General features: G+C 28.6%; 2 protein-coding genes across 2 annotated transcripts; both read left to right on the forward strand.

Moving 5' to 3' along the window:
- Positions 1 to 3,069: 3,069 nt before the first annotated feature.
- On the forward strand, positions 3,070 to 4,474 carry LOC109804137 (F-box protein At1g61340). Its single transcript, XM_020365916.3, has 4 exons — positions 3,070 to 3,252; positions 3,432 to 3,668; positions 3,779 to 3,853; positions 3,951 to 4,474. The coding sequence occupies exons 2-4, from the start codon at positions 3,486 to 3,488 to the stop codon at positions 4,164 to 4,166; spliced, it is 474 nt and encodes a 157-aa protein (XP_020221505.1). The 5' UTR covers positions 3,070 to 3,252; positions 3,432 to 3,485; the 3' UTR covers positions 4,167 to 4,474.
- A 9,606-nt stretch (positions 4,475 to 14,080) lies between these two features.
- LOC109804234 (uncharacterized) lies at positions 14,081 to 15,391 on the forward strand. The gene has a single exon (XM_020366027.3). The coding sequence runs from the start codon at positions 14,380 to 14,382 to the stop codon at positions 15,196 to 15,198; it is 819 nt and encodes a 272-aa protein (XP_020221616.1). The 5' UTR covers positions 14,081 to 14,379; the 3' UTR covers positions 15,199 to 15,391.
- The last annotated feature ends 218 nt before the right edge of the window (positions 15,392 to 15,609 follow it).

Here is a 15,609-nt window from a genome sequence, read left to right on the forward strand (position 1 = left end):
CATTAAAAATAATATATTATAAGTACATTAAAAATGTTTAAGAAAACTATAATATTTAAAAAAGTATAAAATTAAAAATAAACTAATGAATTGAAATTTAAGGAAAACATTGAAAATAATAAAAATTATTGTTCATAATGTATTAAAAATTATAAATTAATTATAAAACAAATTAAATAGAATTATCCTATTTATATACAATAATAAATATATTATATGATTTAATTATGCACTTAAAATTGATATAATAATTTAATTTGATATATTTTTATTACCATAATTATCTTAATTAATATTATTTATTTTGTTAACCATAATAACACTATATTAACTAAAGTTAACAATAAAAATAAAATAAAATAAACTTAAAAAATGTCAAAAGTAAAAAGTGACAAAAAAAAACTACGAGAACAAAAATAAGACAAAATTATACTTAAAGAAACTTAAAACATATTTAATCTAATTTAATTTCATAAAAATATTATAATGTAATAATTTTTTATAGTAGATCAATTATTTTAAATACTGAAAGGAAAAATTTTGTTGTATCAAACTTAATTAATTATTTTATAGAAAAAATTATTTTAAACATGATTATTTTTATAAAAAAATATCTTAATGAATAAAAAGAAATAATAAATCAAACTTAATTAATTCAACTATTAAATGTTATGATATTAACTCAATAATTATAGATACAATTTTTATTAGTGTACTGACTTTAAGCAATAATATAAGAAAATCAAATCCTGTCAAACCATCAAATAAAAATTTACTTATTTATAAAATATAATAAATATCTTATCCTATTTTATTATAATTCGAAACGAGTTCTTGTAGTATAAATTTGAGTTATTACTTTTAAATGTAGAGATATTTTTTATTTTATCTTTTAACATATTTTTTTAATGATTTTTTTAACATGTTATCACACTATTATTTAATATATATATATATATATATATATATATATATATATAAAAGATATTTTTATTAAATTATTAATTAATTTTATTTTTTTACGTTGAGATCTTTATTCTCTTGTCAAATCTCATGTTTATTTTTAAAAAATATTTTTTATATTAATTTTTTGGGTCAAATATATTTCTTTAAAATTTATTCTCAATTTTGAATATTAATTTCTTCTTTTAAAATCTAATATACTTATAGTGTTTATTTACTTGAATTATATAAATATATTTATTCTTTAACTTATAGTTTTCAAATTTTATTTTTATAAAATTAGCAATGACTTTACAATGTACATGAGTAAAATTTATTTTTATGTTTTAGCGTATTATATCATATGTATTTATACTAATTTTGATACATACACTTAAAATATCATTAAATAATTAAAAATTTAGATCATATAGCAATTATGTTAAAAAGTAATAGAAAAAACACTATCACATATAAATAATGACTTAACGATATTTGATAAACAATGTGTCAATAGTACTGAAGTTGAGTTGTTGAATTATTATTATTATTTATTAAAAAATAAAATTACATTAGATATTATAAAAATTTTGTTTCATATCCTTAATCAATTAATTTGTAATTTATTAAACTATTAAAAACACTGTATAACTAATTTTATTTTAATTTTTATATTTACGTTTAAATATCTACTTACTCATTTTAAATATGAATTTTGCAGGGTTGTACATTTATGCACTACATTTTTTATTTATATTTTTAAATTAATTTAATAAAAATAATATTGGCTGTATATATACATGAATAATTTTTTATTTTTTATATTAAGGTTTGATTAAATTTTATTTATCTATATTTTAACTATAAGATTTACTTAAATTATATAAATATACAAATATCTCTCTATATAAATTATTATAACTATGTTAATGGGAGTGATTTTGAAGACTGGCAAAAATGTTTTATTTTTTTTTTAAAATTAGAGTATTTTTAATAATTTTTCAACCTCTCATGTTTTTTGATCTATCTATTTTATTTTTATTTTGATACAATAATTTCAATATTTTTGTTTTTAAATTGTCTATCTATTTCTTTATATATATAATTCAAGAATAATTTTATTAATCAAGTATTTTTAAGAATTATTTTCAATGAAAATATTTTTAAATATTTTTTTAACTCCTCATATCTTTTAATTTATCTTTTTTTAAATTTTATATAAGATTTTAATATTTTAAAAATGTTATTAAAAATATAGTTATATATAATAAATATTTATTCTTGAATTATATATATATATATTAAATCTAGGTAAATCTGATAAAAAAAATTATTTAAATAAAATAAAATATTTTATTTTGTAGATTGAATCAAACATAAAATTGAAATATATAATAAATATTATATATGATCACTTTATATATAACATAAATCCAATAGAAATTATAGAAGTGATACTGTGTATTTTTTTCTTTTATGTCTCTTAAAAATATAATAACTGGTAAAAATTCAAATGCTTTTGACTAATTCTGACTTTATTAGTGAAAACAGAAATCTAAATGAAAAAAAAAAAGTACTAATTTATATGTTTTTTGGATGGTGTAAAATCTGGTAAAACATCCTACAGTCTGCGAGCCGCCTATTTAGAATTGTCGTCAAATATACTTTAGATTGAAGTACCAACATTGATCCACTCTAATTTTGCAGTTTCTTGTTATTTTAATATATACATATATTTTACCTTTTTTTAATTTATTTAGTCTTTATAAAAAAGGTTGAACCTTGGATTCCAATACATGTTTTAACGCGTTTTGATCCACAGTGATAACAGCCCACCACACAGGACAAGTACACACAAAAGGAACGTGTATAAGAAGGTACCAGGTACCGACAACACCGACTCTGGCCGACCCAATTGCCACATCAGATCCACTTGTGTCATCCCCTGCAACGGCTCTTTATTTGCTCCAAGCAATTATTTATTTATTTTTTTAACCGCCAACAAGGGATGATTGGAAGTTTAACAAGTAATTTCCTTAATTTTCTCACACGTTTCTTTTTTAGTTTAAATAAAAAATAAATATTGATGACAGTAATTTCTTTTTTAAAATGGAATGCTTTTCATCTGGTTTATATAAAGACGGCTATTTTCTTTCGATTTTGACCCATCCATAAATCAACTGTGCAGTTCTATCAATCATACTGGATTTCAATTTCTGATTTCCCTCTTTATCAGCATAAACAAGCCCTATCTGCAAGCATACATAGAAACCCTAGTAAATTTAGCGCTCATCTTTAGGAACACATTAGGTTTGTTTTCTGTATTCTTTTTTAATTTTTCTTTCCTCTTTTTTAATGATTCTTCTGTGATTTTTTCAGGAAAGTATTGATTTTTTTCACAATTGTATTTATTGTGTCATAATTCATAAATTTCCTCATGAGTTTGTTGTAATGGTTGATAAATAGTGCTTCTTTGTTGGATATTGCAGATTGCAGAAAAAAAAAGAGAGAGTATTTTTGTTGGTGAGTTTGCACTTGAAAATATGTCAATTGGACTTGAGGGTTTTAGTTATACTCTAACACTGGGAAGGAAGAGGGTGGTAGTTTCCAACAATGTGGAAGCTTCTCCTCAAGTGACTAATCCATTGAAGAGAATGTGCAGTAGTGACAGAATCTCTCTCAACTCTGAAGCATCTCCCCTTGAAGCCCTTCCTCAGGATATTCTGGTAATAACGGAAATTTCAAGTTTTTTTTTGTCTGAATAAATTTTAAGCTTAAATTTTTATTTACTATGAGTTTTAATTTTTAATTGTGTTAAGGGTATTTTGAATTGCAGGTTCAGGTGTTGTCTGGTGTGGACCATGAAGATTTGAGGCAACTTTTTCATGTATCAAAAACGATCAGAGAAGCGGTATGATTTGAAGCAGAAGCAGTTTCTAGTTGCATTATTGCTCCGTATTTATAATTTGATTATTCTAATTATAATTGTTGGGTTTTGTCTATTGCAGAGTCTGATAGCAAAAGAATTACATTTTGAGTACAGAACACCAAAGAAGAAAACTTTTTATTTTCTTACTCCATTAGATTTGGAGGATGCAAATGGATTTCAGGAAAAAGAAGCTCCAAACGCACCTTTGATAAAGAAGCCAAAGTCAAGATTTAACAGGAAGAAGCTGGAGGACATTGCAGTGACCTTGTTTCCTTTCATGGATGAAGAACAATAGTGAACAACTAAGGATTGTGAATAGATTATACCGTAGAGAGATTAGAGATCTACTTAAAAAGATGTCATTGGCCTATTTCACACTTTATTCTTCACAAGCCATTTCTTCAATTCTTTCATTGAAGATTCTTTTGGTTTATATTATTTTTCTGTACATCTACTATAGATAGGCAAATAGAATAGATATTTCAAGGATTTTCTTTGGAGGACAATCTTTGGCATTTATATTATGATAGATTATTAAATTTGAGAACAGACACTTAATCTCATCTTAATAAAATGAGGAAAGATTCAATTCTTTTTCCTGAATTTTCATTTTGTTTACCTTTCTTTCATCACATCTTGTTGCAATAGATTCAGTTAGCTTTAATGGAGTTTAATGGAGTTTCTTGTAAAGATTCACAAAACATTTATAATTCTGTGATATACCTTCTTAAAAAGACAAAAAAATTGAGTGAGGTGAAATTAATATTTATTCAAACTATTAGCTAATGTTGCCAACAAGTGAGGGAAGCGAATTTTCATGTCATTATCATGGTGCACAAATTTTTGTTATGATTTTTGATGATTAAATTTATTTTATTTTATTAATATATATTTTGTAGTGAATTGAAGTTGTACTAAATTTATATATTTATGAAGTTTCTAAATAATTCTGTTGTGGTAATTGATTGTTTATTTTTATAAAGATTATTAAAATATTTATAATTATGTGATTTTTCTTAGTTGAGAAATTGAGGAAGGAGAAATTCATTATTTTTTTTCTTATCTTAACTATGCTTATTAATTAATATTTCCAAAAAGTAAGGAAAGAACTTACATGGTGGTTTAAACCTGGCAATGGTTGAAAACAAGGTTGGAATCTGCTATCCAATCGAGATTCCATGCATGATTACAAGGGTCCTCAAAACTAGATACCTTTTCAAGGGGGATTTTTTAGAAGCCAAGTTTGGAAACAACCCCAACTACAAATGATGCAATATCTGGCCTTCACAGGTTTTAGTACGTGAGGAGTGAGGACTATAGATGGAGGGTGGGAAATGGCCAAAACATAGACATATTCAACAATCCTTAACTAAGTAATAACAACTCTTTCATACAATCTGAAGTTGACCTTCAGTTCAAAAACAAGAAAGTAGAGTCCTTGATCAACCATTGTCATTTGTGCTGGAAAATTGAACTCCTTACTAGAACCTTCAACCTGCAAGATATAGATGTACATATTTGGAGACTAAGGACGGACAATACTTAGTCAAATCAGCCTATCACCACCTCAAGGAGACAATCACTAATAACAGCACTAAATGTCCACGGAGAGCAGAGCATACAGAGATTGTCTTCCAACCCGCACTAGCTTGTAACCATATAAAGAATATGTGTCAAGTAGATGACCAATTTATTTGGGTTTATGTTAACTTTAATAATATTTAAAAAAAAGTTTAATATGTGTAATTGTATATAAATTCTTGGTATGAGAGATCAACCTTTTAGAAAAAAGAGAAATTAGAGAGTAGTGCGTGCGTCTGCATGTGTTGTGTCTCTTTGTGAAATAGAGAAAAAAAAAGAAGAATTTCGTGAAAAACAGTGGAACAACCAACTTAAAGAATAAGTGTTTGATACTAATTTCTGTATTTTAATTCTCTCTATTCTTTGATTAGATACTCATTTGGAGGATTTCTTGTATTGTTATCACCATATTAGTGAGGAGCTATTTTTAGTGGTCCTGGCTACTCGAGGAGGACTTGTCGTATATCCATTGAATATTATTAGTAGAATTTTTAGTGGATTGAGGATTTTCTCTCCTTAAAATTTGGAAATGATTTCTATTTTTTTGTTGTGGACATCCTGCTAAAATTATCTCATTACCTTTATAATCTATTATTATTTATACAGGAGAAAAGAAATTTCAATTTTGCTTTTGCTTAATTGTTTTTATCTTTCTCAACAACATGGATTATGGCTGGTCTCTGCAATTGCCTCCAGTGCAGACTCATTCAAAGAAGTTATTTTCAGCTTTCTTGAAACAGAAAACACAAAACAGGCATCTGATCTCTCTCATACTCTGGTGTATAGGAAAGAGCAGAAATACTCTGATATGGGATAATAACCTCCCATTCTGAGATACAGCTGGACTGCAAACAAGTCGTGGAAGACTTACAAAGATCTTCCCCAAACAACACAGAACTCAGACTTACTATTTCACAATGTAAAAATCTTGTTGCTATGATGCCAAATTGTAAAGTTGGCCACACAAGGAGGCAAGCCAACCTAGTAGCTCAAATAATGGCAAGAGCCTCTGTGAATATCCTTTGTCCCTGTAGATGTCATCACGTGGTATCCTGTATTGCGGATCATATGTTTCAGGAAATAACATGAACTTGTTTTTTCTATTAAAAAAAAAAAACAGAAAGATAATTTAACTGTATATTTATTTCTAAAACAACTATTATTAATAACAAACATTGTAGGGAACAATATGGTTCATTGTGATGCTGATTCCTTCCATAGTGGACTGAACAAACCCTCTTTTGATTATTGCACTCATACTGAACCCTGTCATGATGCCTACAGAAATGGCATGAATGAATCCTATCCAATAGCAAGTGATGAAAGGACAATGTCTTTAAATTACAGCACTAGTAGTGAACCTTATCCTACAGAGGTTTCCGGACTTGCATACTTACTCCCCATCCATGTTTGGTAATAACTCTCTTCTTCCCTTATGTTTTCCTGACATTTTTAATTAATATAATCATTATTTTTGCCATTACATCTTTCAGATTCCCTTTCCCAATATAAATGCGGATTCCAAGACCTCCATATGGAAGAAGTTTTCCTGATACATCTTTCTCATGGAAAGTGTCCAAGATACTTCTAACTGTGTAGTTATCAATTTTATGGAGAGGATAAGACTTCACTGACTGCAAACTTTTTTACACAAGTATATCTGTCATGTTTTAGATATTTATTATTATTTAATATTATATGTGAATTAAGTGATATTCATTTTATAGGAAAAAAATGTTAGATGTAGTTTATATTATTTTTCTGTTCATCATACACTAAATAAACACATGAATGGCGATCAGGGCCGAGGTTTGTTTGATAATCAACAAGCTAATCATGAGTGAAGATGAGAATCAATGAAATAATCTGGCCACTAACTTTTTTCAACAATGTGACGGTTAACTTCAATAAGTTAATAGTACAGCTTATTAATTTTTTTCATCTATAACTATAATAAAAAGTAATAATTTATGTTCGTGTACACATTTATTTGACAATTTTTTTTCTCTTAACAATAGTATATTCGTTATTTTATTTACACAGTTTTTTTAAAAACAAAAGTATTTGCTCTCTTTTTCCCACTCTTTATTCTTTCTTTTTTTTTTTTACTCTTTTCTTGTTTTTTATTTTTTAAACATAGAGAGATGATGTATTCATATCTTGAAGAAGAGAGAGCAACAACGGGTTGCTTCACCAACAAATGTTACCAACGAAGGTAATTTTGGAAATGTGGATTTGATAGAGTAGAGGCCTAACCACATCAAGTAATAACTAATAGTAAGACCAGAATCATTTGGAAATGTGAGCTCGAGGCCTAGTCACATTAAGTATATTTCTATTTTGTATTCAAATTCAGAGAAGATTGAGGACGCTGCTTATTTGAATGCCAAGAAATGAGAGTCACCAATGAAGGTACCTACCTGTTAACAGTGTGAATTGCATGACTAATAGCGTATGACCAGAAGATTTTGGACATTTAAGCTTCATAGAGTAGAGGTTTAGACACATTAAGTATATGTCAATGGTTTTGTTTTAGTGTAGAGTTGTTTGTGGCAAAAGAAACTCAACACCATTATGGCATTATCAGTTCTAGTTCACTTATTTATGTAATTAAATTGTCTTTACTAAGTTAACGATGTTATAAACAAACGTTTTGATTTTAGTTTTTGATCTCAAAAAAAAATCATTCGTCTTGTAAAATCATCTACAACAACGAGAAAGTATTTATTGCCATGAATAGATGAAATAGTTACAAGCACCCAAACATCCATATGAACTAAGTGAAAAGGAGCAATAGTCTTTGAAAATAGAAGTTAGTTTAGCCAAATGACAGAAATGTGAAATGATTTGAAACATGATGCTTTCTTTGAAAGACGACCAAGGTGAAAATGTTAAAGATCAAAAACCTGTAAAGCGAATGCATTCACATCACAGAAGCTGAGTTGTCAAAAAGAATAATATGTATTCACTGAAAATGCTTAATGACAGAAGGGGTTTAATGTCCATGTATGCACATAGCAATTCATTGGTGGGCCAGTTCAAAGTCCAAAAGGAAGGGAAGGCAACTACACTTTTAATGCTCATATTATCACCAACTTTGATACTTATTGCATGTATTATTTGTATTTATTGAGTTGCCACAAAGAAGGATGAATAGAACAGTGTTGATGCTTAATGATGAAAGCTGACAAGTCAAGCTGAGGGAACTGAACAATGTGAGAAATTTAAGAGTTGGTTTGGGTGGAAATGAACCTTGAGACAAGAGGAAGGAATTCTTGGGTGGTAACTGATCCATATGCAGGGTATAATAGTGGGGCTTTTAATGCAGGGAATGTTGGGGAACAAGTAGCTATTGAATAGACACAGATGCTATTAGTGTGGGGGAATAATAGAGCTCTTAACTTGGTAATGATTTTGCTAGGGGTGTTCACAAAACTATTTAAAACTAAACTTTTTAAATAACTAAACTAAACTAAACTAAAATAAACTAAATTATTTTTTAATAGTTTAAACCAAACTATTACTTTTAGTATAGTTTATAAAACTAAACTATTAAAATTAATAGTTCAGTTTACTAAAACCAAATACAGCACTGCACATTTACGGAAGCACGGGAGGCTACGGTTCGTCGTTCAAAACTATTAATGTATGTGGTAGAATCATTTTCTCTTAAGCACTGCACATTCACGGAAGCACGGAGGTATTAAAGTCGTAGTGTCATTTTCTCTTCTTTTTTTTTTTTAATTTGGGATAAAAAAGGGGTAAGAATTTGCTACTATTTTTTTCCCTTTTTTCTTTTTTTTGGGTAATTTGGGCCTAGATTTGATGCAATTTATGGTGAAAACCGACGAAAAGGCTTGGTGCAAGGTAATTACTTTTTGCACAGCTAATTTTTTTTACATACATAACTTATCTGTCTCATTTTTTTTAAAAGTTAATATGAATTAATTTTAAAATATAGGTAGTTAAAATTTAAGATAAAATGAAGAAAAAAGTAATATAAAAACAATTAATATATGTTTGGATGCAAGCAAAAAGTACTTTTAAACTTAGGTTCAAACAAATCCTTGATGAAAATAATCTTTAACCATATTTTATTTACCTCTAATTTTATTTATTTCTGAACAAACCAAATTAGTTTAAGATAAACAAGAAAGTAGAAGCCAGAATAGCACCGCAGATTCTAACATTGTTTTACAAAAATTATTTTAAATTTAATTTATAATTAATATCAATGATTTGGTAGCTCAATTTAAAAATGTTGATTTTAAATTTATTTTTTTAATGTAGTTCAATTTAGTTATAATTAATAATAATTTAATTTATAATTAATAATAATTTAATTTAATTGATATTATAGTTTAGTTCAAACTCCTAAAACTATAGTGCACTAATCTAGATAATAGTTTAGTTTAGTTTAGTCAATATTTATATTAGTTCAATTTAGTTTAGTGAACTATTTATTATAGTTTAGTTTAGTTTTCTTTTAGTTTAGTTTAGTTTAACAATTTGAACACCCCTAGATTTTGCACCTCGGGAGTTGTAGGTGTAAGTGAGTATGGTGGCTTTTAGTAACTATTTATGATATTTGATAGAGCTAATGTTTGCTTTGTTTGTTTTAGTATCATCTTTGCATGAATGTTACTTAGCTGTTAATACAACATACATATTTTGCTATTTGTTTTAAATATGACATATCAAACATACAATGAATTTAGTGTTTAGAAGTTTTGAGCATATGGGTCCCATATTTAATGATCTATTTAACTTGTATACTTGATGCATGAAGTGTTAACATTTCTAATTGGACGAAATATAAGCATAGAGGCAATCATAGCATTGCAAAGGACTAATTAGTTTGGTTGAAGCAGCAAAAGTCAGCAGTCATCAATTCATTGTCGATGAATAGTTGAATACATAACCACATACGCGTAGGCAAAGTGATAGTACAATAATTAGGGTTTCCGAAATAGCAAAATTTAAATTTATTAGTCATTCGTTTTTTATTTATGAAAGATCACTTATATATAATTTAACTATGCTTAATGACATTGCACAAGGTACTCTAAGATGTTGGTACAGCTCAACGTAGATTTTTTTTAGCATCCAATGAAAAGTGAAAACACATAAATTCAACAATAAAGTCAAGCACTTTATGTCTACGAAAACATTCCACTCCCATTCATAATTCATAAATAAAAGATTGAAGTCGAGGCCAAAGTGACAAAAGAAAGATGAAAGAGATTTTTTGCGAAAAGTGTATCATAGAAAAGCAAGTCATCATTTTAACAAGAAAATAATGACACTAATGGATTTGTGTGTTTTCTAACAGATTGGGTACCAACTGCCAGGGTCGCCGATTTCCAATTTAAGGCTCCATCTAGGAATTTGTATGAAGCTACATATATACAATAATAGTATAGGATTTGTTTAAATAATTTTTTTCTATTTTTTGGAAAAAATAAAAAATAATGATATTAACTTTCTCAAAGTTAAAATTAATTTATAAAAATTTCTCATAATAATTTTTATAAAATATTTTTTTAACATATGTATAAATTAATCTTAGTTCATAGAAAAATATTTATTATGAACAAAAATAAAAGAAAATATAATAAAAAATATCAAAATTATTCTATAAAAATTTATTATATTTTTTTTAGTACGTGTAAAATAACTTTAAACAATTATTATAAAGGAATTATAATGCAATGTAGGTAAAAAAAAAAATTAAGTTTCTCGAGGGCATGCATATATTCTAACAACTTTTAAATATGAACCACGTGTATCAATACCATGTTCTAGAATTTAATCAAATTATGTATGTCCTAATTTCGTCCAAGTTTATCATTTGAGATTCGCACCTATATCTATATTCATATATAGTTTTTTATTGTGGGAGTGAAAATCCTTTAAAATATAGAATGATAAAATATTTGGTAAAGTAACAAAATATAATTAGTCCACATAATACTTAAATTATAGAATTTGTCACTTTTCATCTATTCTTTATATACACCAATATTATTTCTATTTTATTTAAGTAAAATATAACTAACTAACTAACTAAAAAACATCACTATATATATATATATATATATATATATATATATATATAATAGTTTTCTTTTTTATATAAAAAATCTGTAACATGTAAAATTTTCTTTTTATCAACTCTAAATATATATATATAATATCTGATTTTTATTTCAATTAGTTTTTTTTTCTCTATTTTTATCATTTACTAGTATTTTAGTCTATGTAAGACACAAGGATGTTTATTATATATAATATAATTAAAATTTATTATAAATTATATATAAAAATTATTGTATTTGAATATATAAATTATATTTAAAATAAATATATAAAAATATTTTTAAACATATAAAATATAATTTAAGTTTATGATAAATAATTTTTTTTGTAATTATTTATTTATTTATTGATAATTTATTTTAAAATATTAATATTTAATTAATAAATAATTATGATAAATAAAATTTAAATTAAGTAAGAAGTTTAAAATTCCTACAAAATCTTCTCATTAAAAAAAACTCTTAGAAATACTCTGGTACAAATTAAATATTCATTTTTAGTATATAATGTTAATTACTATTACTTAAATGGTTAAAACTCTAATTTGATCCCTTATAATATTTTTTGTTTCAATTTAGTCCCTCTTTAATTTTTTGTTTCAATTTAGTCCCTAATAATTTAAATTAGTACAATGTCGGACTTCCGTCCAAATTATTTAAATGGAGTTAACTGTTGGCCACGTGGATGCCACGTAGATACTTAGGTGGATGCCAAATTTCTTGAATGTACCTAGAACCAGAACGGCCCATTCTGAAACTAGAACGGCCCGTTCTGATTACACATGTTGTGTGTTAATTTTGCATCTGGAACGGGCCATTCCAGATGCAAAATTAACACACCACAAGTGCAGCAGAACGGGCCATTCTAAAACCAGAACGAGCCGTTCTGGTTTTAGAACGGGTCGTTCTGGATTTAGAACGGGTCGTTCAAAAACGCCAACCACATACGTATGTTCAACAAAATGTCACAATGTGATTCAAAAATTGAAAATAAAAATTCATAACATAACATAAATTCAAAAATAGAAATATGGTTCAGAGACCGAAAACAAAATTCATAACATAACATATGCTAAGAAAGTTCAAAGAAATTATTGAGAAGGGAAATTATCTGGATAACGCTGAAGATGTTAATAATACATCTTATCCACCATATAACACTGAATGACTGATAGGATATCAGTATTATCTACCTGTACATGTGGTTGTGTGGTGAAATGTTGGTCTTGTGTGTCCTCTTCTTTTACTTCAGGTTGTACTTCCTCAAGAACATGTTGTTATTGGGGTACATCGGTCAATGACTTCAAGGGAAAACACCATGTTCTTTCATCCTTGACTGTATAGTGTGAATTTGGTAGTAAGTGATTCACTCCAGTTTGACTAACAATGAAATAAAACTTGCTACCATTGTCCTTAGTGATACACTGCATTGTCAGATACACTGTATGGTTCAAATGTTTAGCAATTGAAGTTATCAATCCCCATTGACAATATTACCAAATCCAGTATTTGAAATACTTTGTACCTTGAGTCTTTTTCCTTGCACGATTCATAACCGTGAACTATAATCATCAACCGTTTGTGTTTGACATTCTAGAATCAGAACGGCCTGTTCTGGTTGCACTATTGGTGTGTTAATTTTGCATCTGAAACGACCCGTTCTAGGTACAAGTTTAACACACCAAGAGTGCAACTTTGTACCTTGAGTTTTTTTCCTTGCACGATTCATAACCGTGAACTATAATCATCAACCGTTTGTGTTTGGCATTCTGGAATCAAAATGACCCGTTCTGGTTGCACTATTGGTGTGTTAATTTTGCATCTGGAACGGCCCGTTCTAGGTGCAAATTTAACACACCAAGAGTGCAACCAGAACGGGTTGTTCTGGTTTCAGAACGGGTCGTTCTGGTTCTAGATGCATTAAAGAAATTTGGCATCCACATATGCATCTACGTGGTATCCACGTGACCAACAGTTAACTCCGTTTAAATAATTTGGACGAAAGTCCAACATTGCATTAATTTAAATTATTAGAGACCAAATTGAAACAAAAAATTAAAGTGGGACTAAATTAAAACAAACAAATATTATGAAGGACCAAATTGAAATTTTAACCTACTTAAATATATTTAATTTTCAATGAATTAAATATATATATATTAAGTATATTTTAATTAGATAATAATACCAATCATACTTAGAAATTATATTTAAGTTTTTTCTTTTCTAATCTATATTTACTTCTCTTTCAATATTAGGAGAAGAGAATTTTTTTTGAATATTATATAAAAATATTTTTTTGTGTCTTCATTTACACTACGTAGACTTATTAAGCGGTTTACCCAAAATGGAGTGTCTAGGGGGTGTGGCATATGGTTGTGGGTTAAGTTTCGCATTTATGTAAATTAGTAACCGAAAAGAATGAAATACTTGGTTACTTAATGGCACTTGGAGCTGAAACCAACGTCTTGGACTGGTAATTAAACTAAGAAATAAAATGGAATAGATTCCATGAATAAAAACCTATATTGAGTACGGTTTGAGAAGTGTAAAAGCATAACAACTTTTTAGGTTGGATTTGTAGTTTTTTTGTGTATGCATAAAAGATCGTCTTGGTTATTGCACACCACAGGACCACACCCCCTTCCCAGTTCCCAGTTCCCAGTTCCCACCCTATTATTATTATTCCATGCCTTCTTCTCACGCAAATAAGCCCTTATAAACCCCACACAACACCCTGTCTTAGCCCCTCCCTTTCTCATGGCTTCGCTTTCCTCATCATCTTTTTTCTTGTTGGAATCATAGTTCATTATCCTCTTCTTGTGCCCGATGGAGGATACTAAGTTTCTTTGGGAAATCAAATTCATTGCCAACTTGTTATGCACAGAGACACTTTCCTTTCTCTCTGTTCACTCTTCCCATCCTCTCTTTTCTTGCATTGTCACTTTCTCTATCCTCATTCTCCTTTATTTGCCTCGTCTATTTTCCAAGATACTTTTCTCGCCCGTGCTCATTCTCTCCGGGCTTCTCTTGCTCCTCCTCCTCCGCCTCGGTGCAATTCAGAGGTCTCAAAGTCAACAAAAGGAAAACCCGGTTCAACCCGAACCCATTGGATTTGGAACCAACGAAAACAGAGTAGAGAAACAGGGGAGCATCATTGAAGCGGTGGAAAACGATTCTCTCGACCACGTTTACAGATGGGTAAGGAGCCAATCTGAAGTAGAGTTCAAGTCCCAAACGGATTTTCATTCAAGTTCGCGTTTTGACGACTCTTTCGTGGAATGGAACGTGAAAGCGCCGTTGGAAGTGATTTACGAAGGCGAGGAAACAGAGCATGATCAAAATGAGGTTGGTATTTTGAGGTACCCGTCGTTGTCACGCTACTACCCTGAGACTGACTCGGATAGCTCGTCGGAGAGTGGTTTTCCGGCGACAGAGAACTGGGACTCGCCGGAGAACATGCGCTTCAGGTGGGACGAAGAGGACAGAGAAGGGTTAATTGAGATAGCTCTTGATGGATGCAAGAAGAGGGAGGTGGGGTTTCAGTTTGAGGAGGAGAATTTGATCGAGATTGACATTTCTCCCACGAGGCACAGGGAATTTTCCGGCGAGGACGATCCGTTTTCCGGTGAGATTTGTTGCAACTAGTGTGATGTTTAATAAAGATTAATTAACATGGTGGAATATTATGTGATTTGTTTTGGGGATAAGTGTGGAAAATTAGAGATTTGGAATTATTTTGGGTTTTGGATGTGGTCACCATTGTAGTACTTTTGTATCTAAGCTTTAATTGCAATTAATCACTAATCTCAAATATTCAATCATCGTTAAATGACTAAAATACCCCTCCCGTTCGTCTCTGTATCTCCATTCGTCAGTCTACAAATTAATGTACACGGTGGGATTTCCTTCTATTATAAAGTCAAGGTTTTGAATTGTGGTTGTGGAAACGTTTAAAATTTTAATATAATTAAAATTTGCGGGTAAAAGTGGCCCTAATTGCAGCCATAATGTGGTTATGAAAACTTTTCAAACCTTGTTACTATAGTATTAATTGCA

The sequence above is a fragment of the Cajanus cajan genome, chromosome 1 (genome assembly GCF_000230855.2).
Source record: "Cajanus cajan strain Asha chromosome 1, NIPB_CcT2T_4, whole genome shotgun sequence".
NCBI classification, from domain to species: domain Eukaryota; kingdom Viridiplantae; phylum Streptophyta; class Magnoliopsida; order Fabales; family Fabaceae; genus Cajanus; species Cajanus cajan.

Coding starts and splice junctions, on each gene's coding strand:
- LOC109804137 (XM_020365916.3), top strand. CDS start 3,486: ATGTCAATTGGACTTGAGGGTTTTAGTTATACTCTAACACTGGGAAGG. Junction 3,669..3,778: donor CCCTTCCTCAGGATATTCTG/GTAATAACGGAA, acceptor TTTGAATTGCAG/GTTCAGGTGTTGTCTGGTGT. Junction 3,854..3,950: donor CAAAAACGATCAGAGAAGCG/GTATGATTTGAA, acceptor TGTCTATTGCAG/AGTCTGATAGCAAAAGAATT.
- LOC109804234 (XM_020366027.3), top strand. CDS start 14,380: ATGGAGGATACTAAGTTTCTTTGGGAAATCAAATTCATTGCCAACTTG.